The following is a 25936-nucleotide window of genomic DNA, read 5'->3' as shown; positions in this document are numbered from 1 at the left end:
CCTTAAAACTTAACCCAGACCAGTAAGTTTTAAAAGACAGTGACATATCTGGAATGTCTGAAAGACGTTTCCAAGATCATTGTTTGCTGAACTGTACAACTCTGCAATATTTGCCCAACATTGCCCTCTGGTGCCTGAGATTTTGTAGTTTAGCACTGAAAATCTAATCAAGGCTCAAGTACTCTCAGATTCTTTACCTAAACATATCAGCCACACCACCAAAAAAAAGGAAATCTGTTACATTTCTTTTCCTGAGAGTCATATACCTTATTTGAAGTAATATTTAGTAATCATTTAGTAATCACTGCTCTTTCTGACCCCACAGGAAAAGATCACCCATATATTATGTTTCCTCCAGGGAATATATGAAGCACACACATAGAAAATCTTTACATCTCTTTGTATTCTTATAAAACAACTGAAATTGTCTTAGAGTGAATGCATGCATGCTTTTATCACAGCATGCCTTTCAATCACTTCAAATCTCGATTTAGCTTTAGAGGAACAAAACAACTGGCACGTAAATGGCAGCATTCTTGGATGCTGTTAAAATAACGTGAGTATGGAACTGCTTTTTTTAGGCTTTACTTACCAATCCCAAAATGCAATCATTCTTTTTTTAAAGCAACACTGCCTTCATGTTGAATATACTGAACATACTTTGATGCTGAATATACTTTTATACCATGTTGTCAAATACTTTATGCAAAAATTGTCAATATTTATTTAAAAGTGAATTTTTCCTACTATTTCTAATAAGGTTATTTTAGGTAGACCTAGAAAAACACCAAACACAACCAGTTTTATTCTTCTTCCCCTTCACCTTTTTGTGTACATTTTTGCCCAATATAGTCTCTATTAAATGTAGTTTAGCAAGAAGTAAATATTCTCTCAAGATGGTAGAAACAGTAAAAGATGTGAACTCAGGAAAGAGTAGTTCATTGAAACAATTTAAACAATCATAGGTCAAGTTATGGGACTGATTATACATATAGATTTATCAAAATTTTAGATGGTATTTTTAAACATCAACATAGAGTTCTTGGTTAATAGCACAGTTTTGAACTTTAAAAAAAAAAAAAAAAGGTAACAGCCATTCTTAAAGCATCTTTAATCAAAATACCACACTTGATTGTGTACAAATAAATACAGGCCCCAAGGAGAAGGAGAAGTACAGAACAAATACTTTTTTTTCTTGAAAAATTACTTAATACTATAAATCACAATATTCCCATGGTTTAGGGTAGTATTTTTTAGTTTCTTGATATTTATTTATTAAATATGGTCTACACTGCCTGTAGATCTTGTAGCTTTCTTAAAACCATGGCTGTATTTCCTACAATAAGTTCAGAGAAAACACTTTCCCTCAACACATAACATTGCCTCAAAATTTCTCAGCTTTGGCTTTTTGGTTTCTTTTTTCTTTTAATATGAAATTTGAGAAACAAAGAGGAAAAAGTAGTTAAAATCTTAGAGAACTTAACACACTTTGCAGTGCTTCTTCATATGCATTTGATTTTAATATATCTCCCCAGAGTGTACCATGATTTACTGCTTTAAGCATTTATCTCAAGATACAAAATAAATCCCCTGGCGACTTCTCAGAACTTTTTGGGATTGTTTTGAAGGCTTAAAAAAATGAACATCATTTTTTCCTGGATGGAAAACTGCAGTAGCTGCAAAAGGGATGGAGATCACTCACATACCTGAACAAGTCTGTACAGAAATCAATACTCCTGGGAGAAAAAGCCAAGTGATGTATACACTTATTTACAGCTGAACATCCCATCTCCCGGGAACTTGGGCTCCAGCACCAGAAGAGCAAAAATATTCTGTCTAATGCATCACAGTCACAGCTACTCAGGCTCATTTTTTTCTCTCTCTCTCATTGTGCTGATTTAAGGTACCTACTGAGTTTTAATAAAGCCTTTGGTCTGATCACCCTCACGATCTCCTCTGCTTCACTTTATTGACTAAAGTACACAGTTGTTGGACCTAATCACTTCCACATTCCGTGACTGAACATTTTCATCTGCCATTTTACACCACTGCACCTTCCAGTGGATCAGCCTTCTAACTGTATGGACAACACAGAAAGAGAAAAAGAGAAAAGGCATAAAGAAATGGGACAGGCATGAAGTGTCTAAATAGAGCCCCAAATCAGGAATATGCATGACAGGACATAAACAGCAAGAACAACAATAATGGGCCAAGAGCTTTGAGAACAATAAAATGAAACAACAAAGAAAATCAATTTTTCAGGGCTTACCATCTGAGCAACACTGATCAAAGTCTTGTGTCCACAGTCTCATGTCAAGTCTAGAAATTCAGTGCCTTTTACTTAAGCACACCTCAATTAACCTACAAGTACTCAGCATTAATTCTTCAAATAATGAAAAAGCTCAAGGAGTCTTTCCATGGGTTAACAGCCTGTGCTCAATACTAAGTTGTTTACCATCACAACTTCCATCCATAACAAATAGAAAGACACAGTAGGAGAAGTACCATGGTAAGAGCTCAGATCACAGTTCCAGAATTCATTTAACATGAAAGGAGTAATCTGTCAGAACAACAAATCTAAACTGTAAGGTGAGGAAAAGGGGAAAATTAGAAAAAAGGAGTAAGACTACCATAGATTTCAGGACAGTGACATGTTGGTGAATGGTTGACCCTGAAAAAGGTAAAGGAAAAGGAAATCAAGCAACGGAGAACTCAAAGAACAGTCAGTGATTGCAAACAAGCATGAAGGAGTAAGTTATATTGGAAAGGTGAGGTGCTGAGGTAGGCAGAAGGCAAAAAGCTGTGGGACAAACAAGCTGAAACTGCCACTAAATGACAGAAGAGGATATGCTTGCTATGAAACTGAGTCTGTGAGAGTAAATAATCTGAAAGAATGTGATACGTGATGAGAAATCAGACAGGAAAAGGAATATGGGGACTGCAGGCATGGGTACGTGTTAATAATAAAACAAACCATTTTAAAATATTAAACAATACTCTGAATTATTTAAATAAAAACAAGGAGTTTATTCTCATGATAAGGTAATAACTATTCCCACATTCCATACAGCTCACAGATGAGACTGGAAAATCAGAGCAATTTAGGCTGGAAACCCTCTTGCTGAGCCCAGTGTTCAGAACAGGGGCAACTTTGGTGGTAGTTTAAGTTTTTCACTGTCCTTTACACTCAAATTTTGAAGATTTCTAAAGATGGAGATCCCACATTCTCTGTGGGCAACCAGTCCCAAAGTATGATCAGCCTCATGATTGGAAAAAGGGATTTATTTTTTTTTTTTGTTAGGAAGGTTTTCCATGGCTGCAGCATGTTCCCTGACTGTCACCCTTACGCTGGGCACTTCTGGGAAGGGCCCAGCTCTGTTTTCACTGCACCTTCCCACTTTGGGATGGAGGAAAGTAGCAGGAATTACCCCAGTATTCGTCTCTTCCCCAGACTGAGTAGATGCAGTTCTTTGAGCCCGTCCTCATCTGTCCCGTGCCCCAGCCTGTCCATCCCCAGTGACAGAGCTGGGCTGACACCAGGACACTTCTGTTGTGTGGGGAGCTCAAAACTGGCCGGGCTCCTACAGACATTGTCTCTCAAATTCCAAATCAAGGGGAAAAATGACTTCCCTCAACTTGCTGGCTACAGTCTTGATACCACAGACAAACCAACCAAAATCAACCCATTTCTCCCAAAGAGCTGACATTGGGGCAGAGCAGAATTTCTCAGGGCACTGTATTTATGGAGCGCTGACTAAAGAACTACGTTAATCACTTCAGTTATTTGCATCTCCTTTGCATGCCTGCCTCCCCTTTTGCTTACCCACGGAACTGGAATTCAGTGTTAATTCAAAAATAGAACTTTATCATGTCAACAGTGAAGTATTCATGCTACTACAATTAATTTACTCAGGGAATGGCTTTCGTGCAGATCTATGCAAATAACTGTATTCCGAGTCCTTGAGTGTGTGTAAGAAACTCCCTCATTAAGAAATTTTCCAAGTTTTTTAAATATATAACTACATCACTACTCACACAATACAAATCAGACTGTAAATCAAAATGTTCTTAAATCAATTAATTCTTAGGTGAAGTCCTTTCTGATGTGCAGCCTCTCAACTACTTTTTCTATTAATTCCTAAAAATTTTGAATCCTTCTGTGAGGGTTACAGAAAATGCTGCTGAGGAAAGCAGTGTGTTAGCTTCCAAGAATGAATTTTATTGTGCTATAAGCACGATCTTTGGGCATCTTCACTTCCCATGGAAAAACACTTTATTATATGTGGAGTATTATCAGTAATTCAGGTCAAATTGCTTGACTAGACACTGCAGTAAACGTTTCAATAAAAAAAAAAAAATTTGGGCAAATAAATGTAGGCTGATTCACTTAGCCTGACAGAACAATGGGCTCTAAGAGATGGGCTTTATTTTTAAAGCAATATTAAGGGTAAAAATATTTAATATAAAGGACTATACTGGGTTAGAACTGAGTGGGGATTAAGTTGCTCTGCTAGGTAGAAAATTTTTAAACTTTAAATAGATAATTTTTTTTTTTAAAAATCCTGTTATCTGGAATAAAGAAGGGAAAGCAAAAAACCCACACACTTTCTTTGTTTCAGGATACACTGCAAGCAGCCCACTGAAGTAGTAGAGGGTTTGAGCCTTCTAATCTCACAAACTTCTCTGATGTTTTAGCCTTTTTTTCACTCTCTCATTTAACATTACAGTGTTTTCAAATCACACACATCACTGGGAACAGCAGGAGCTTCCAACAAAACACAAAGCTTCTCAGAACTAACTATTTTAGTTCATCAGATTTTTAAATTGTGGTCAAAATGGGAGTTTGAAAAGCAAGGATGAATGCAGATTTTTAAATTACAGTAGCAAGTGTACAATAATTATTAGGTTTCAGGATATAATTATTACTTGAAAACCAGTATATGTAAATTATGCAGCATGAGTTCTAGTCAATGCAGGAATGTACAGAATTGATTTATGGGTCAGTGCCAGTAAAGCATTTAAACACTGTGAGTGGCAGAGATTTTCATTTCAGTACCTCATCACCAACAAATATGAGCAGATTGACAACACCATACCTTTAAACTGAGGTTGTGCTGGGTTAAATGATTTTTTTTAAACTATTTGTTTTATAGAAAACCATATCTGAAAGTCCAAATGAGATTTTTTTTCAGAAAAAATAACAGAATGAGAAGATTTAGAAAGATACAAACCATGTTTTCTACTCGGAGCTCAAAAGGCATTGGGTTGTAAACCATCAACTGGACTTCACAAACATCTCCCTGGACCCACTGAAAGTCTGCAAGAAACGATCACAGAATTAATGCAGGAATTACCTAATCATAGTGTTATAAAAAAGTAGCAGCAGCTGAGCTGTCAGATTGCTGTAATACTTAATAACTCTCTATAATCTTTACAGCCAAAGTCCTGCTCAAGAGCATTGTGGGACACGAGCTGTAAATCCCAGGCAAAGCAACGGGTTAAAGGACTGGAAACATCCATTAAAACAGCAGTTGTGCTCCAAAGACTCAACGTTACTTGGCAAAATTAAACTAAGGCATCAATTTAAAACACATCCTTCATGTTACACACTTCAGGGTTTACATCCTTGGAGTTAGGTACAGACTCCACACCACCGTGGATATGTAAGACTCAGATCAGAATCAACCAGACAAGAAATGAACATGACAGGAAGTAGGATATTACAAATCTTCATATGCACACAGCTGATGATATGGAGTAAATAAAGGATTATTTTAAATTAAGAAGGAAACAACTGCTCACCAACAAGATGCCACCTTAGCTTCCTCCTACTAATTTTCTTTAGGAAACAGTAAGTAGTTTGGGAGATGCTGTGGGAGTGGAAGATGACAACAGGATCTATAGAGCACAGATTTCTCTTTTTGAGGGTCATAAAGTAGAGGCTTGAGCAGTAACACAAACTGTTAAGTAACTCGTGAAAATTCTTAGGAAAGACAAGGAAGTAAAATACGTCAGGTAAAAAAGTGTACTTTCGGTTTAACTCACTACAAGAGACAGGTTCAACTTCAAAGATACTTCACCCTGCCAAGTTTAAAATTTTGGGAATTTTATAATTTAAGGAGACAAGGCTGGATGGGGCTCTGGGTAAGCTGGAGTAGTGGAAGGTGATCCTGTCCATGGTAGGTGGGTTGGAACAAGATGATCTTTAATGCCCCTTCCAACCCAGACCATTCTGTGATTCAATGATTCTGTGAGGAATTTCTGGAATGAGGTCAGCAGCAGAGATGCAAGGTCTGAGGAACTGCTCAACACAGAAAGATTATTTTATATCAGCACTTCATAATCTTTTCAGCCCACAAGTACTTGTCTACCTTCCAGATATCACCACAGGCACCTGATGTTCTGACTTAAAACTGAATGTGACAACATTCTCCATGCATGCTGAGGAACTGCAGTCCAAATAAACAACAGGTGCTTTAAGTATATTTGTAAAACAAATCATGATTATAAGCTGAAATATAGCATACATGCATTAGCTTTTACTAGTCAACTCAATGATTTTAACATACATTGCTAACATTTTTTTTAGTAGGATATTAGAAAACATCCAGTAAAACACCTGGATTAACAATATTAAGACTTTAATTCACAGTTGAAGCCATCAGTACTCTAATTGTACATTCCCAATCATTTACTATCTGATTACATTTTGCAAGCAATATTAAAGACCTCAAGGGAGATGTACTTAATGCAAATGTTTAACTCCAATAAATGCTGGTAGAAATTAAAAACATACATCCAGAGATGTTAATGGGTTATAGTACTGTGAAACCTGAAAAGTAAAACTGTTGATTAAAACAAAATGTTCAAATGCACAATGGTAGGAGATGTTCTGTACATTTATTATTTAATTGCTTATTAGTGTTCAGGATGTCTCACCATTCTGCAGTCCCCAAAACAACCAGTGGCTGCTCTAGACAGGTATTGAAGCACTAAAGTTCACCATTATGGTTTACTACAGCAACAGCAATAGCCTCAGCAGGCACTTCAGTCCTAAATCTCCACATCCTAACAATGACCACATCATGAAATGTCTTTTCTGAAAAGGCTTTCAATGCCACCATGTAAAAAGGGATTCTGAAAAATCAGAAAAACATGTTGGAAACTCTTGATTTCACCTAAATACAAATGCAAACCATTGATTTGCCTGATGCTTTAATGTCTTTACTTCCAAAAAAGGAAGGATTTGAGGCTCATTTATTAACATTTACCAGTATGATCCCTCTCTCTGTGCTGAAGGCTCCCTGAGCTGCCCCTCTCAGTGGATCTGAGGTTGTGGGAAGCTGTGCTGAAAGGGGAGACTAAACAAGAAAGAGCCTTATTTGAGACTTAGCAAGCAGTAGAACTATGGCCCCGTGGCACTGACCTCCAGAAACCACCAGACAAAGAGTGTCAGCAGCAAATGAACAGCACCTTGGAGCAGGAGTGGCAAGGTCTCTCTGATGTGTGAGAGAGAGTTCCACAGGAGAAGGTCGTCACTGCACTCCTTTTTATGCAGCAGCAACAGATATGACACCCTGGCAGCTGACAAAAGCCATGAGCAAGATTCCCACCAAGCAGGACTTCAGAGCCTTGGAGGAGCAAGGGAAGTATAGTAATTGGAGTTGGATCAGAGGTTGGACTTGATGATCTTGGGGGTCTTTTCCAACCCAATCTATTCTATGATTCTATGAAGGGTACAGGTATGCAAGGGACTTTCTTCACTCCCTTGCCAGCAGACACAGGGATACAGGCAGGAGTTGGCATATCCTGGAGATCAACACCTGGCTTCATGGGTAGTGTTGGCACTAGGGCTGTGGTTGCTACAGTCATGGGAAATCCTTCCCTGAACACAGCCCACTGGGGAGAGACAGTAGGAGACTGCCTAGGAGAGGCAGTAGAATCTTCACTGGCAGACTGGTTGACTTGCCAGTCTTGCTTTAAGTTGATGAACTTGCAGGGGTTTGGTGTCCAAAGCTGCAACAAGTGCAAGGTCCTGCCCCAGGATGACATAAGCAAAGAGCCCAGGACAGGTTGGGATCTGTCTGGCTGTGGAACAGCCCTGCTCAAAGGGACCTGGGGGTCCAGCCAAACATGAGCCAGCGGTGCCACGTTACACCACCAAGGGCAAAGCTGTGTGAGGGGAGGTTTGGGTTGGATATTAGGAGAAGGTTTTTCACCCAGAGGGTGAGTGGGCACTGGAACAGGCTCCCCAGGAAAGAGGTCACAGCATCAAGCCTGATAGAGCTCAAGGAGTGTGTGGACAACATTCTCAGGCACGTAGTGGGATTCTTGGGATTGTCCTTTGCAGGGCCAGGAGTTGAACTCGATGATCCTTGTGGGTCCCTTCCAACTCAGGATATTCTATGATTCCATGAAATCAGATCCTGGGCTGCATCCACAGACTCATAACTAACAGAGATAGAGATATGATCATCCTACTCTACCCTGTGCTTGTCAGGCACAGCTGGAGGTGCTGTGTCCAGTTCTGGTCCCCACAGTTTAAGAAAGATACAGACAGACTGGAGAGGATCCAAAGGAGTGCCATGAACATGATCACAGGGCTGGAGAACCCGCCTGAGGAAAGACTAAAGGAGTTTGGTCTCTTCTCCCTGGAGAAAAGGTGGCTCAGGGGGAATCTCATCACAGCATTCCAGTACTTAAAGGGTTGCAACAAAGAGGACAGGATTTTTCCTCCCAAGGAGCCACAGGAAGAAGACCAAGGGCAATGAGTACCAGTTGCACTGAGAGAGGTTTCATTTTCTTACTGAAAGAAATTTAGTTTTTTTCAGTAGGAACCATCACTCAGTGGAACAACCTCCCCAGGGACATGGGGAAATGCAAATTGCTGGAGGTTTTCGAGATGGGACTGAAATACCCTGTGAAAAAGATGCCAGGGCAATGCCACCTTGGGTGAAAAGGTTTTGAAAAGAAAGGTAAAATGAGATATATTTATTTCATCTAATACGGGTATGACATTAACTGCCACATATACTAATGGAACTATATTATGTATTCTTGCTGCTTTAGACTATCAGCACTCAAAACCAAAGAAACACTTCATGTCAAAAATCAGTAGGTTCATTTCTTGGAACTAGTGTACTATTAAAGCAATTTAACCAGAATATAACTATCCCCTTTATTGTTTCCAATCCGAAAAGCTTATCAAGTTGAAAGCAGAAAACACTTCAAGACTTTCTAAAATGGTTTTGTTTCCCCTTGGTTTGTCAGCAGAACTTGATTTCCTTTGCTGTAGAACAATAATTTAAGCAAAATATGGTGTACATCTCTCCATGTAAGAAAAACAGTTCATTTGTTATTGTTTTTAATTAATGTTAAATACATGTCATTAGAATATTCTCATTAGTTTCAAAGTTTATTAAATTTCTCAGCTTCTTTCAAAGGAAGTATCTGATTTCATTTTGTATTTTCTTTTGTTTGCTAAACTTTGAAACATTAGAGGCTTTTAACAGTGACTGCATTGTGTATATACTTCAAAAGACAAATGCTTTACAGGATCAGCAGCAGTTCAGACATCTCTGTGGGCTAAATAAAAACCTAAAAGGAGAAATTGCACTGTAAAAATGTAAATCTCCCACAGTACACACAGCACTGAAACAAATCCTAACTTGAACTGTATCAAAAAATGCAGTTTCCTTTTGTATCTATCAAAGAGTGAGAATACAAGTATTTGACAAGATTGAGAATAGGGTTTTATTTAAATGAAAAAAACCATGACGAGGTGTAGCTAAGAGATTAAATGTGGAAAAATTGTGATCAATCTTTCAAGAAAATATTAAGAGAAATCAAGGAAGCACTTTAGGATGTTCCCATATATGTATATTTTTAAAAATTATCCTTTACCTAATTCTTCTTTTTTTTTTAATTTCTTATGCTTTATCTTTTGAAATTGAAGCAGTGCTGCAGCAAAGTCACACTGAGCCACATCCATCCAAACTGCCAGATAACCATCCACACCAATGCACATCCTAATTGTTCCTGTTTCAATTACCCTGCATGTGATACACAAAGAAACAAGAAGAACTACCAATATCTGCAACCTAATCCAGGATTTAAATGAACCTCTAATTTATTTCCAACAGCAAAAGTACTGCACTGAAAAGCTTTATAATAAAATAAATAATCCTCTAGCAGAAAATTACTACTATTCCAAACAGGGTTTATAAGGGTTTTTTTATTTTGGATGAACTGTCCTTAAGTAAAAGTGACTAATCAGACAGCTCATCATTCTGAGTTTAAGTTAAAGCAGAATAGGATATTAAATCAGAATAGGAAAAAAGGAAAACCACAACAGTGCTCAGGGCACCGATAACTGTGGCAGCTGCCAAGCAGAACGTGTCTGAACTAAGTTTTCCCTGATTTCTCTTTTGTTTGAGAAGGGAATAAAACTAGTTTATCTCTTCTGAAAATCAATGTTATCATCTATGAGACTTTATTCTTCTTTTGAATATGAAACTGTGCCCCAGAGAACAAAGCTTTGCTCCTTCAGGACTTTAGGGTAAAAAAGCTGATTATTTCAAATACATGACAGCAATGTTCAGGTTCACTCTCCTTCACCACAAAACATTTTCTAATATAAAAAAGAAGAGAAAATACTGCCAATTATTCTTACCTATTTTCTTATTTCGTTCTTCCCCACGACTGTGTGCAATAATTGGAGAATATATGAAGGGGCTTTTGGTTGACACATTCTGACCAAGTAAACTCTTCATTTTGTGAGGTCGGAGACTGGTTGGGAGGTTCAGAAGCTTCACAGATCTGTTGAGTAAAAATAATTTTATATTGTTTTATTTATTCTATTTCATGAGAGATGGCTGTGTTAAAAATGAACTGATAAATATGAAATGTCAGTCTGAGATTAAAACACCCGAAATGGAAAACTTGAAGTAAACACCCACAATACAAAAGGAAAAAAAAAAAACAAACAAGGAAACTTCAGACAGTTTCAGAAAGCTCCCAGAAAACATTTAATCAGGGAAAAGCATCCTCGGTAGAAACAAACGAAACCAAAACTAGCCAGGATCAAGGATTTGAAATCCAGCTCTTAAATTTCCAAGTTCAGACTGAACAACAGATACACCACAACCCCAGTGCAAAAAGCAGCCAAGTATTTAACTAAAACTCAAATGAGAATCCAGACAAGATTGGACAGCATAATACAAATAAAGAACTTCTCCAAGGTAAATAAAACTGATTTTAAAACAGTGAAAACACAGAGTTGCTGCTGGAAGAAAGGAAATGTTCCAGAAATTTGAGTGGGTTTGCTGAACAGCCAGAAAGCAATTACAAATAGACAGAAAACAAATGATTTATTAGACTATATCCCTGTTAGACCCAATTCCCTACAACAACATGCAAGGAAATCACTGGTCTGGCAATGTTGAGGGGAAATTAAAGACTAAATTTTGGGCAGAAGAACAAGCAATAAACTGGTGGATATTCAGTAAAAGCAACAGTTTTATAAAAGCCTGTAAGAGATCTAATTACTTTGAGTCAGGAACTCAGCATAATAAAGAACAGATATATCAGTATCACACTAATAGAAAGTACACACAACAAACCAAGATAATGTGTTTCTGCTGAAAAATAATGAAGCTGTAAGAGTAACACTACACAGACATGTTAACTCACTGATCTAAAACACTTGATAAGGAGTTACTGGATAACACTAAAAGTATTTTGGAACAAGGAATAAATCACATCCATGTATTATGTGCTGATGATACTTAGTGTCAGTATCACAATCAAATGCAAAATCACAGACCACAAGACTGAGGAATAAAGAGGAACTATGACAGATCCCTCATATTTCATATTTTAAAACCTCTTCTGACAGAATTTTGCTAAAAATTAGAATGCAGCCTAAAGTAAAAATGTGAATTATACTATGTGAGGAAAAAAACCTAAATTTCATAAAGTGCTTATAAAAAGTTTTATTTTTTAAACAGAGAGAAGTGCTTTGGCTTCTCCACCATTATTATAAAAATACTGGTGGATAACCTGCTTTACATTAGTGCATGACAGCGGAAGGAATGTTCTTCAACCACATATTAGACAGATGTACCCTCATAGGTTTTATTTAATTCCTTTGTGTGAAAAGCTTCAGTCATGTCCCCTGGCCCAGCCCAATTGAATGCAAATGAGTGACAATTAAGAATTATCAACTAATATCACTATCTACCCAGAAGATACAAAATCTTGTATTTGGAAAATGTTGATTAAAAACAACCTTGCTTAGAGGTGAAAGGAAAATAATTAAAAATAAAAAACACTCTATTAAAGTAAACAGAGGGAAGGGGGAAAAGGGCACTGAGTAAATTTAAAGTATTAAGAAAAGTATATAAGGACAACTAAAAACATCAGTGGTGAAAAGGAAGAAAATTCTTTCTTTCTGCTCCTAAGTATATTAGTAAGAAACTTAGCTTTAACACAGGTAAGTTATGAAAATGGGAACAGTGCACCTAGTAGAACAGAAAGACCATAAATTCTTCTATTTTTTACCTGAGAAAATACTAGATGATGATTTCATAATTAACATGAGTAATGGAATATAAAGAAGCCAAACCTCTTCTATTGCTTTTTAAGTATGGGGAAGAAAAGGTAACAGTGTCACTACATCCAAATTTCAGTGTGGCATTTCAATGTCTGACAGTATTCTGATTAAGAAATCTGCATCCAAAAGAAGCGCCCCACATTAAATGGATTAAAAACTCACAGACCATGAAATGCCAACAGTAAATAAAAGTCATCACCATCAGCAAACATATGTTTCTAGAGGACTCTAGCACAAACTGAATCATTTGCTGAGGTTATTCAACATTGATCAAAATCACATTTCCACACATTTATAATTTATGTCACGAACATTAGCACAATTTAGCTCAAAGAGCTCTGCAGTCCTGCAGCACAGCTGGTTCCCAACTGGCTGGACAGCTCTGCCACACACCAGATCTGCTGTGTGAGGTGTAACCAGAGGCTTCATATCCAAACACAACTCATACTTTACTGGACTATGAATTTTAATCACTATGGCTTTTAAAGAACTTTCAGAAGACAAGAAGAAGGGGAAGGAGGAGATGAGCACAAACAGCAGTTTTTTGACTGTTCAATAATGTCAATGCTAAACAATGTTGATGTTGGATTTCCCATGGCAAAACAGTAGAAAATATTCCCAGCATTCCAAGCAAAGCCAGGTCAGTACAAGCTGACAGTGTAAATTAAGCACCTGGGTGGTGAGGAACTGCCTAAAGCCAGGCCTAGGAATAAAAATAACTACAATGTGTTTGTTCCATTCTCTCAGCATACAAAACATTTCAAGTGAGACAAAACCCTTCCCACTGAAGTCTTGGGATTCTGTTTTGACTGGCCTCTTCTTCCAGGTAACAACAACAGGATAAGAGGAAATGGCCTCAAGGTTGTGCCAGGGGAGGTTTACACTGGATAGTAGAAAACTTTTCTTCAGGGAAAGGGCTGTCAAACATTGGAACAGGCTGCCCAGGGAAGTGGTGGAGTCACCATCCCTGGAAGTGTTTAAAAAACATGTGGATGTGGCATTTGAGGACACGGTTTAAGGGTGAACATGGTGGTGGTGGTGGTTTGACTGTTGTATTTGATGACCTTAAAGGTCATCTCCAATCTTAACAATTCCCTGGTTCTGTGATTCTAAATGCACGACTCCTACAAAGAAGGATTTGATCAGCATTTCCCATATCTTCCAGAGCTGAATTTTCTTCACTATTCAGCATGGAGAAGAATAGGAAAGTGCTATGGAATACAGAGCACAATCCACCTCCTGAGTGGTTTAAAAGTAAGCAAAAACCAAAAACTTGAGACTAACTCAGGGTTTAAAACATCACAGACGAACCCAACGCTGCTGCTTCAGCACAAATTAAGGGTCAGATTCATCAGAGACCTTCTGCAGCTGTTTCACAGCCCAGATACCATCTCCAGTCAGATTAAGGAAGGTAGTTTTGGTTTTATACTGTGGAATAAGGTTATTGCTAGAGCACAGATCTGTGAGAGGCACTGAGAAGCTGACAGCACTCTTGGTCTCAAAGTATTTTGCCTTCAAGAAGTTTTTGTGGAAGCTTTTGCTCAAACTTCTCTCTACAATCACATAACTCAAGTACTAGAAAGGATTCCTAGAAGTTTGCTTAATTAGCTTCCAGTTTTTAATATTATTTAATTTTTGTTTCAAAAAAAAAAAAAAAAGAAAGAGGTCAGGATAACATTTGCATAAATTTTGTTTCTATAAACTTTCACAAGAAATAGAGGCCTCTTTCATGTACTTAGGTGGGAACCTGCCCTCAGAGTGTATTCAGCAGGCAACTCATCTAACCCACAGACACAGTGACCTGAACTTGTCGCTGGACATCTCGGAGCCCAATGCAAAATGAGTCAACACAGTCCACACACACTTGCAATTTGACTCATCCTAAAGTAGATACCTAAATTAGGTTAGAGAAACCTGGACGTGACTACCTATGTGTCTTGACTGCAAACATGAGCCAGCAGTCAAATGTCACTAGTTTAGTTCTATCTGTAGACTTTTTGTGAAACTAATCAACCTCAAGGTCAGCTGTTAAAGCAGTCAACTAAATTTCCCACTGTAATACAGAGCTTTCAATCACAGAATCATAAAATATCCTGAGTTGGAAGGGACTCACAAGGATCATCCAGTCCAACTCCTGGCCCTGCACAGGACCACCCCAAGAATCCCACCATGTGCCTGAGAGCGTTGTCTAAATGCTCCTTGAACTCTGTCAGTCTTGGTGCTGTGACCCCTTCCCTGGTGAGCCTGTTCCAGTGTCCAACCACCCTCTGGGTGAAGAAGCTTCTGGGTGAAGTTTTGGTCTTAACAGTTAAGCTTTTGGGATTCTATGTCCACGTTCCATGTTTTCCAGTCAAGAAGCTGATACCAGCTGCAACTTTGTACTTGGTCCAACCAGGAGACAAACCAGTTTCTAGGACACCACTGGAAACAGTGACTGTCCTGATTCCACATATAATTCCATCTGACCACACACAGCCAAATCTGCACCTCCCACACAACAAAGTGTCAGCGTGAACAGACCCGTCACCTGAAATGCACTACAAGAGTTAGGGAAGGTCTCCTTCTTCTGTCAAAGTGGAAACAAAAACTGAAGTTAGAGGGAACATAGTAAAACCAGCTGTATCATGTAAAATGGTCACAGAATAAAAAAAAAAGTAATTTTAGAGATTAAAAGTAATCTAAAAATAAGTATAATTTTCATTCTTTGGTTATATACTGTGTTATCCCTTTGTGATACCAGAACTCCAGCTTTGTGAAATGTTTGATGACATCCCACTGCAAATTGAAATTTCTGAGAACTATTTCAATAACTTCTACCATTTTTTTTTTTGAATAGCAATTATCTTTCCTTCAGAAGGGAAAGATTTTCTTTTAGTCTTCTATTATTGATGCCCAGTGGCTGCTTTCTCTCTCTCACTCTCTAACGCTTCATGCTGGGCTTTAATCTAAACAAGTTCCTATTCATTGGGCTGACTGTGTGATGTGCCCGGGCACGTGGGCACAAATAGGAACTGAGCTTTACAATAGTGAAGGTGCCAGCTGGAAAATGCAGCATCTGGAAAGGAAGAGCTACAAAAGGCATCAGTTCCAGCTGAGTTTCAAGCTCCATGAATGGAGACAACATCCAGCTCACGGACCCTCAGTATCGAAGTGATCAGGAATTCAACCTAAATCTCAGCTGCAGTTACAAAATACTTTCCTCCAATTGTATCAGAAACTCTTGAATGACAGTTTTAAAAAAAGCAAAACCTCTCTCTTTCTGCAGCTAAAGGCCACAAAGTATTTTCTGCTCAAAGGCTCTATTTTTGCTTAAGATCTTCGCAAAACAATTTGACATTTCGACGTTTTTCCATGTTATTGTGATCAATGTGCATAAATTGAGAAAACTATATCCTTCCAGTATCCTTTAAAATTTGACAGGTGCTGTGGAAAAGCTAAAGATTGTATTTTGGAGTCTTACCTCACAATGGGCAATTTGGTGAAGGGAACAGGAGGTAACTTCAGACCATCTGGAAGAGTGATGACTTCCATTGTTCCAGGGCATTTTGCTGTGTAGCTTTCCAAGCTCTGTGTTACATCTTTCTTTTCTAGAAAATAAAATTACAAAACAATTTCAAACCCACATGTATCAAAAATTTAAGAAGTTATAACCTAAAGTTTTATTTGCAGATTTTTTTTGCATTTACACAAAATAACTCTAATGGCATGCCAACTAATTTTTTCATACAGCAGTTGGAGCTTTGTTCCAGAAGCCTCAACAGATGGATCAAATATAATTAAGTGACCTCTAAGCAAAATAGTTTTCTAGCTTTCTCAGAATTTTCCAAATGCCAGTCTATACCTACTTTTTTTTAGGGTTTTTATTGTCAAAATAAAAGTTTCTACAATTTATCTCATAAATCTACACATCCAACACATTTAGCCTCATGCATGTTAAGGTTATCAATAATAGCATTGTATGGGAACAAGCCCTGCTCTGAAACATCAGATGAAATAATATCAAAGACAAAGAAGAGAAACAAACTATTTTTTATACTACCTTGTGTGAAAACTACCTAATTCTCAAAATAATTGTACTCTATTATGCTACTAAATCATAACAACTGCTAGAAAAATTTTCTTTGGTTTTGCTTAAAAATACAAGAACATTCAAACGAACTGTGGAAGATGTCCCTGCCTATGGCAGGACGGTTGGAACTAGATGGTCTTCAAGGTCCCATTCTGTGATTCTATGATTCCCCATTTCTCTGACAAAATGGGAGTCTGCAAACAGAAATAAGACTGAGAGTGTGTTTAGAGAAAAGAATGAGACAGCTGAAAAGTCTTAGACCTGTATTGTTTTAAAGCACAGTGAACATTCATAGAATCAAGAGTGTTTGAGTGGGGAAAGGACCTTGAAGACCATCTAGTTCCAACTATCCTGCCATGGGCAGAGACACCTTCCACGACACCAGATTGTTCCATATATGTGCTACCAACAAAAATAACTATTCAATAACCCAACTGTTTCTAGAAAATACTTCAAAGATCAAAATACTCAATGATAAAATAGAAAAGGGAAGAGTGATAGCAAATACTGCTTTCCAAAAAAAAACTGCTTGGACAGGTGTATTGGGTTATGCAGTAAGATTTTGGTGGCAAGGGATGCTGTAGGTGTGGCCTCTGGGAAAAGAGACCAGGAGTAGCTCCATGAGAGAGCCAGTTCCAGCCAAATCCAAAAAGGAGCTGCTGCTACCCAAAGCTGGGCCCATCAGTTATGTTGGTGGCACATCCCTGATAACATATTTAAGAAACGGTAAAAAACGCTGCATAGCAGCTGTGAGAGGGAGGAGTGAGAAAAATGTGAGAGAAACAAATTTTATAATCAGTCCAAAAACACAAAAACCTGCCCAAAACACCAACTTAGGTTGTGCCCTTCACTACAGAATTAATGCCACATAACTGACAAACTGCTTTGCTTGTGTCTCTGTTTCAATGAACTGTCTCTTGAGCCACTCCTCACATTTTCATTTCCTACAGGAAATATTCCCAAAAACATATTATTAGACATCCACATATGCTCAGGCAAGGAATTGTAGTGGTTCAAGACTGAGTATTTTCATCAAAATTTCAGGTTATTTGCCATGTCATGTGAGCAAGGGCACATTGTGCAAACAGAATCCACCAAGACGGAAATCTTCACAGCTACCAAAATTATGAAGAAACTGGATATTCTGTAATCCTGGAGAATTGGCTTTCACTTCCTAGTGTGAAACACTCTTATTGTGCTCACAGAAGGCCGGCTGCCACTTGCAAAAAGGATTTGTTTATAGATTTCTGAGGCGTATTTTTTTTCCACGGCAGTAGCTCAGTGAGCTTTCCATGAAGACAAGGCTAAACCAAGCCATTTTTCTCTGCTGACATGGTATGGAATAGTTTTAAACGTGCTGCTGGCCCTCTATTCCTTTCCCTTAGCACCACATCTCAGCTGTGATGCTGAAGGAATCTACATACTGACAAGTGTTCTCGATGCAAAAGAGCAAGAGCTGCCTGATCCTGCCCAAGAGCTGCCTCAAAGCAAATGCTGGAGCCTCCTCCCTTGACTGAGCACCTCGGCTCCCTGATCTCTGTGGCCTAATAGTTGCCAAAAACCTGTTACAGACTGGTGGTCTCAAACAGGTCTGAATTCTCTCAGCTTTTGCCTGCCTGTCACCATATTCTGACATCATCAGAAATCTCACAGACCTCCTGGGAGGATCCATTCAACTCCTCGGCCTCCTTCCTGACCCAGAGTTTAGAAGATTTCTGTGACTGAAACACCACTGGTACTTATCTTTCTCTTTACAAAGAAGACAGAGAAAACAGCTGCTTTTGGAGGTCTTTACCCACCTGGGATCTTCATGCTTCTACAGGTCAACAGGAAAGCAATCACCACTTGATCCTGTGACCTGTGAATTCACCTCAACAGCTTTAAAAGCCTGTCCTGCAGCTGGGAACGCCACTGGATACTCTTGTGTAGGTATCAGAGACTCATTTATTGAGTGAGAAGTTATGGATTATTTTTTCATCTGCAATAACTGTGTTCATGGGGGTTTTTTCCCCTCCAGTTTCTCTCCAGACTCACTGAAAGATCAGGATCACAGAATGGCTGTAAACTAAACAAAGCTGAACAAAGCCACAGTCAGGAGTGGCACCAGAGCACATACTGCAGTTTGTTCACCATAACCTCATAGTTCAGTTCCCCCATTTCACATCAAATTGGTTTTGACTGCTTCTGACAAAGGACAAATTTGCAAGTCCACCCATATTCTTGGGATTTCATTGCTTAACTGTTTCCCATCACCACAATGAGCACTGGGTTTGTCTAAAAGCTGATTCAAACCTTCTTCTAATATGGCAACACAAAAATCTGAAAGCTTCAGGTGCACAGTTAGAAACCATTTTGACTGAAACATCAAAAAGCAAAGACTTTCTGCTCATTTAGCAGTCGTGGAACAATATTTCACAATAATGGAGTCATTAAAAAATCAGACCAGGAGAGGAGAGGAGGTCAGTTATAGACTAACATTTTTAGGCACTTCAGTTTGTGTGATTTAACAGTATCACCCAAACAGCATTTCATGTCTTGGCAGACAACAGAGAGAATCAGAAGAACACAACTGCTGTAACTGTCTTATTTCAGCTATTTAATATTTGAAAAAATTTGAAGTATCTGTACATGGGCTCAGTCACTACCCACTGAAAACTAAGGCAAGTAGTAAAAACGCAGCATTTGTTCTCTGGTAAACAATTGGTTGATGTTGTTTTGATCAAGTCACTGTGTCCCTTGCAGAACAACCCACACCCGGGTGGAATGGGAATGAAGAAAGGGACAATTTTATGTCTGAGATGCCAATCACAATGGAAGACAATTTCATTTCCTTACGCAACTTGCTAAAATGTTGAAAAAGGAAGTCAGAAAACAAATGGCTAAAAGCCTTCTGACTTCAGTTTCCCCTGGTGATAAGCCCAGAATGAACATTTTAACAAAAAACCCTGTACCCAGAGTGCTTTGTGCTGGCTGAGCTTTTCCTTCTCCCTTGAAAACAGCAAATAATGGTCAAAAAGGAGGAGTCCAAGGACAGCTCCTGCAGCAGCCAGGCCCAGACCCAACTGCCTCAGGACAGAGATGCAAACATCTTAATAAATTACGAGTAGCATGTAAAAAGACAGAAAAGTCAGTCTGACAACAGAAGGAACAAGAGAAAGAGTAGTTCCTGCACCCAGAAACATAGCTATGGCCTTCCAGTACCTGAAGGGAGCCTACAAGAGTAGGACTTTTTACAAGACTGTGTAGTGATAGGACAAGGGGGAATGGCTTCAAACTGAGAGTAGTTTTAGATAGATATTAGGAAGAAATTCTTCCCTGGGAGGGTGGTGAGGCACTGGTACAAGTTGCCCAGAGAAGTTGTAGATATTCCATCTCTGGAAATGTTCAAGGCCAGGTTGGATGGGGCTGTGAACAACCTGGTCTAGTGGAAGGTGTCCCTATCCGTGGCAGGGGGGTTGGAATGAGATGATCTTTAAGGTCTCATCCAACCCAAACCATTCTGTGATATTTCCTTCACACACACACAGAAAAACGAAAATCGTTAGGTGAGCCCTGCTACAACTAGAGAAGAAAAAAATTCCATGTCTGCTTCCAGGGGAATCTCCAGCCTCACCGTGCCATCGCGGCACAGCATATTCCTTAACCTAAAGAATTTCAAAAAGACCACAAAATGTGTTAGGACCCTCAAAAAAGCTGAATTAGAAACTGAATATTCATAGAAAGCAACCACTACAGACTTTTTACCTTGCAGAGAATCACCAGACTGCAGGATGTGCCAGGCAGTGCCTCAGCTCTAGTTCTGGGCCGTGAGTACCCTGTTTGTACCCTCAGTGCATCACTTCACTACCACAGGCAGGCCAATGCTGGGAGAGGAGCACCTCAGCAACACTTGCACCATCAACACACTAATGCAGCATTTCAGCTGTGCAATTCTGTCAGTGCAGCATTTCAGCTGGGTAATTCAGCAGAACAGAACAGCTCCTCTCCTGGGCAGGCAGCACCACCTGGTTTTCCATCCCATTAACTCTGATAGGTGTTGGGTGACGCATTTTCTACTGGTTTAGTAAACAGACAGCACCTCTAATATTTTCCTGAAAAATACATGGAGCAAGTAAACAAACTTAAAGATCGGATACTTGAACAAGCTGCTTTGTAACAAGGCAAGGAATCCTGGATATTCATCCCAACATTGTCTCCTGCAACAAGTGTGTGTGTTCTCACAGACTCCAAAGTTATTCTTATGGGGAAAACCACAAAGGCACTGGCAGAATATGAATGCCACCTCTTTAAGAAATCAAGCAAAATAAGTCTCTAAATAAATACAATGGAGACTAACAAAATTCACTGTTTCACACAGAAAAGAGCAGAAACCACAAGAAATAATTAATTTGTGCTATCCAGAAAGCCAGACCCATTGTCATGAACAGACCACCATGAGCTGGATCAAAGAAAGTGACTCCACCCACACAAAGGATTCAGTTCACCTTTGAGAAAACAAGTTATTAGTTTACTACTAACTTTGCAGGAAGATGTCTTTTTAACACAAATAAAAATAACTGTGTTAGAAGCAGAATGTTTTCTGCTTCCACAAATAGAATGGGAAGAGACTGACTAAACACACCATGATCATCTATTGCAAGATTTTTAATAATTACATAAAACATGTACACATGAAGTCCCAGCCAGTTTGCACAAAAATATTTTTAGCTAAAATCTCATGAAAATTTGACACAGCTGAAATCAGAGTTCAGAAACACACCATTAAAATTTCAGTATCTAGTTCTCCACCATCTCTGGGAACTTCAGATGTTTGTATATGTTCAATACTAAAAAAATGTATTTTGTATATATAAAATCAGTATATAAACCACTGAACAAGATTAAGCATTTTTTCATGTTAAGAAATACCAGCGGATCTACCTTTACAAAAAGTGGTGCAAATTAGGCATAGATAACTTCTGTATCAATAAAAAAAGTTAAGGACTGCTGGAAAGCTGCTTGTGAGCAAGGCAGGTTTTGTAAAAATTCCCAGATAGAATGGCATAACTGGTAAATACATCTGATTTTGTACTTTGGGTGGAAGAAGCAGAGACAGAGGATGGCAAGAACAGCATTTTCCCCACAATACTGCTATGCAAAGTCACAGGAATTTGGCCAGAGAGGTTTATCACGATTCAAAGTTTCAATGCCTCCACAAAGAGACTCTTGCTTGAGAAAAGGGCAGTTTAATTGTTTAAAAACCTAGAAAACTGCCTGAAAACTTAAAACAAAACCATGTCCATTCTCTATCGTAACATACGTTTTCCCATCCTTCTGGAAAAATATCTCTTAAGTATCACTCCTACCTTGCTCATTTTTTCTTAGTACATCCAGAACAGACATCACATGGGGAGGTCACCAAACTACCTGGATGATCCTCTTGTAAACACGGATATTTATTTTCCACATAAAGTGCCACTTTCAATAGCAGCCTTGACTCCAGTGCCTTCCTTTGGATTTATGCTACAGAGATCAGTATTGACTCTGTTAAGTGTCGTAAAAATTTATTTGAATTTTAGTAATACAGCACCTCCTAAAACAGCTTCTTTTGGTACAAAAACATTAGCTCTTAAAAATACAGCTTCATGTCTTCATACTGCCAATTAAAGTACAACTTCCCCAAAGGAACCTTTTGTTTTCTAGAATAAAAACTTTGCCAACATGTCTTCCTTTGCACACTTGGATCTTTTCCCTCAATGAACCAAATCAGTCTCCTTTGAGATCAGAGGTATCTACGTGAAGACAGGAATTTTGACCACAAGCTCAGAAAACTCCTTTTGCTCAGGAGTGACTTTAAACAAATCAATAGGAAATTTCTGCCATAAAGAAATGCACTATTTTACTGTAATGAGTGATCTGCTATTTTACCTACAAATCTGGGTATGGTATTGGCTGAAGGCTTTGTCTGCACTTCATCAACACAAAAATCTAAGCAAAGGTAAATCATATGTGAAAGACTTTCAGGTTTGTCTGTAATGCTAAACATTTCATTTACAGTATATTATTTTTTTTCTTTCATATTACATATGACTTAAAAAATTGCTGGTTTTCCTAGTTGGTGCTATGCACATGAATTTAAATTTTTTATCCCCATTGTTAGTTTACTCCATTTCATTTATTTATTTCACTTCAAACAAAAAACCCACACTCTAAAAGACACGTATTTCATGAAAATAAATTACACCTTCTTAATAAAGAAGCTTGAGGAAGGTTACTAAAGTCAGCTTGTGTCCAGAAAACACAAATTCCAGAGAGAGATTTTTAAAGGGGGGGATTAAAAAAACCCAGGAAATAGTGTTGCAGATAAACAACTTTTGGGAGCAAGAACACACAACTGTGCTGAAGCTCGATAGCACACGACTGAAGAAAACACAGAACTAGATGAAAATCAGCAAAAGCCATGGTACTATGAAGAATAAGAAGAATGAAATTACTTCTAAGGAGCCTCCTCCTACTTAATGTACACTCTCCAAAGTCTGTTATTCCAATGTGTCAGAAAGCATTTACATTCGAGCTTTTTTAACATATTCATTCTTACACCACACTCTGCCACTGCTATACATCAAACACACGAGGTGACAGGTCTGTTCAATTACATTTTTATATATATATACACACACATACACTTTTTTATATATGTGTATAGATAAGATATGGCACTATGCTGAAGCCATAAAATATTTCAAACTAATGGCTAAGAACCTCCCAAGCTGCTATAAATATTCTCTGGTAATTACATTGAAGATTTCAGTCTCCATCCTGAAATCATTAATTTGAATGTTATAAGAACCAACCAGAGTAGCTCCTTTTTGAAAGGTTTATTGGTTGGGCAAAATCAACTTGCAGGTACTTTTTCAACTAAAATCCAATGCAGAGCATTAAAACCAGTTCATTAGTGCCAGTCAAGTAAATCTCTCTTCAACTCAGAAGTTTACATCAAGTTTTAATTTGCATATATTCCCTGCTCAGTCTGATTAAAGCTTCATTCTTCTCAGCCCTCGAAATCACTAACTTTCACCTTTCTAAAAATTAATTTACACAATATGGAGGCACCTAGGAGAAATGCTGCCCTAATTTAAATGCAGTTTAATATGCACTAAGTTAAAGGCACAAAAGAGAAGCTACAGAGCAAAGCAGTTTGTGGGTACATTACACACACTGTGGGGGATCATCTGTGACAGCACCAGCAGACTTTCTAAGAGTAGGTTTCTAATACAGGATCTCTTATTTTCCACTCTCAAAAAACATTATAACAATCAATTCTACTCTAGAAACTCTTCTAAACAACCCTGGCTCAGAAAGGAATTGTGATATTGTCATTTTTGCCAGTTCCCTAAAAGCTTACAACTGTTTTGCCAAGTGGCTGGTTTGGGTTGGGGTAGAGTTCATTTTCCTCACAGTGGCTGGGGTGGGGCTGTGCTGTGGAACTGTGCTGAAAACACTGTTGATAATACAGAGATGGTCTTGTTATTGCTGAGCACATGACTAAGAAACCCCTTCCTCCACACCCTAATCTCATTCACTTATTGCTTCTTACCACCTCTTCCAATCATTAATTAATCAATGTACCAAAAGGTGTTGTTTAGTTTTGGGTTTTTCTTATAGTTCGGGAACATTGTATTAACTAAATCACACTTATCTAACTGCATTCCGTGCAAATAAGTCATGTTTCAAAGATGTTCCAACTGCTTCCCATTACATCACAACTATCACAATTATACACCTATTATTATTTACTAGAGTTTCTTATACCCAGTACAGAGGCCAAATTTACTTAACTCCAGAGGGGTTCAAGGATAGAATTTGGTTTACCTCACTTCAAGAGAAGCACTGATGACCAGGGTCAGACATCTTAGTCAGTACTGAGACAGACACATACATGTAAAGGGATGATGAATCCTCTCAAGAGAATCACTGGGATAGCCAGGATCATCAGGATAACTAGGACACAAATACCTAGCTAGAAGAATTTCCATCCCTCTTTGAACTCTTAAAAATATGCAGGGATGCATTTGCCACCTGTAATTTTAAAATGAGAATGAAAATAATTTAAGGAATCCATTAACTGCAACTTTGTAGTTGCAGTAGTTTGTAGTTCAGGCATTTAAAATTAAAATTCTTTTAGCTCTTTTAACCTTATCTGTTACCTGAAATTTATTACTACTCATTTTACAGTTCAGATCGCTTCCCCATCATAAACCATTCCTAATTACACTTTGAAATAATTCCATGGATTTATTCTCTGTAGAGGCAGGACCAGTCTCGGAATCTTCTCTCCTTAAAAAGAAAACCTTGATCCAAATTTTCTGATACAAAGTGTCTCTTCCTATCCCTCAATTATCTTTCAGTCCTGGCAGGCTCCCTGCTTCTATGTGAAGTTATTCCTTTTCAAGAGTTCAGCAAGTTACACCTCAAAATCTTTTCTGTGTTTATGTCTTTAATACTTATAAACTTGTTTCCTCCAACCCAAATATGAAACACAGGAGAAAAAAAAATTAGGGGCAGCACTATGGGAACAGGCAGGAGAAATGGCAAACTGAGGGGAAAAATGGTGAGCAACCAGCTCCAACTAAAATGATGAGCTGAATGTCTCAAGAACTTGTGGTACAGCATCTAAACAGAGGTAAATTAGAAAGTCACAGCAGATAAACAAGAGAACAGGAGATGGCCAGGTGAACAGTCACAAGTTGCTCCAGCAGTCCCTGAGAACAAGAGGTGGTTTTAAATCACTCCATGCTCCAGAGTAGCAGCAGTTATTTATAGGCTCACGGGCTATTCTTATCCCCTTTTCCCATGAAATGCCATTAAGTCAAATCCCTGGGAGGAACTAGAAACTCACCAAGTGCCTGTGCAGCTTCACTTCATTATCCCAGGTTTGCATGGACATTCAAGACCACGTTTTAGGCAAAGGTCCTCAGAAACTGAGTCTGATCCTTAACTGCTGCTTGGCAGGAGGGTTACAAAGGGTTATACTTAAGGGCATTTCCACAGTCACTTTTGGTCTAGCTGTCAATTTTCATGAGCACAGTTTAATATTCTTCCTTATTTCAAGTATTTCCTTATTTCTACACAGCAATTTGAAATTTAAATAACACCAAGTGAATGCATATGCAATGTGTTCTGTAAATAAAACCATCTAAAATACTGCAGTTTCCCCTCTCAAACTCTGAGATCAAAAGGCGTATTTTAGGAGTTGTAAGACTCCACGTCTGCCA

At 38.4% G+C, this 25936-nt stretch overlaps 1 protein-coding gene across 9 annotated transcripts in view; it reads right to left on the bottom strand.

The window, feature by feature from the left end:
• TRAPPC9 (trafficking protein particle complex 9) overlaps positions 1-25936 on the bottom strand; it is a 457529-nt gene that overhangs the window by 399184 nt on the left and 32409 nt on the right. For all 9 annotated transcript variants that reach the window (XM_027645593.1, XM_027645592.1, XM_027645594.1 and 6 more), the window contains 3 exons: positions 16074-16200; positions 10673-10818; positions 5232-5317 (listed from right to left, as the gene is read on the bottom strand). In XM_027645593.1, the coding sequence (XP_027501394.1) occupies positions 5232-5317; positions 10673-10818; positions 16074-16200 (359 nt within the window). The remainder of the gene's footprint in view (positions 1-5231; positions 5318-10672; positions 10819-16073; positions 16201-25936) is intronic.

Source organism: Corapipo altera, unplaced genomic scaffold (assembly GCF_003945725.1).
Source record: "Corapipo altera isolate COAL_440 unplaced genomic scaffold, ASM394572v1 51, whole genome shotgun sequence".
Taxonomy (NCBI): Eukaryota; Metazoa; Chordata; class Aves; order Passeriformes; family Pipridae; genus Corapipo; species Corapipo altera.
This window is presented reverse-complemented; position numbering and strand designations above follow the sequence as displayed.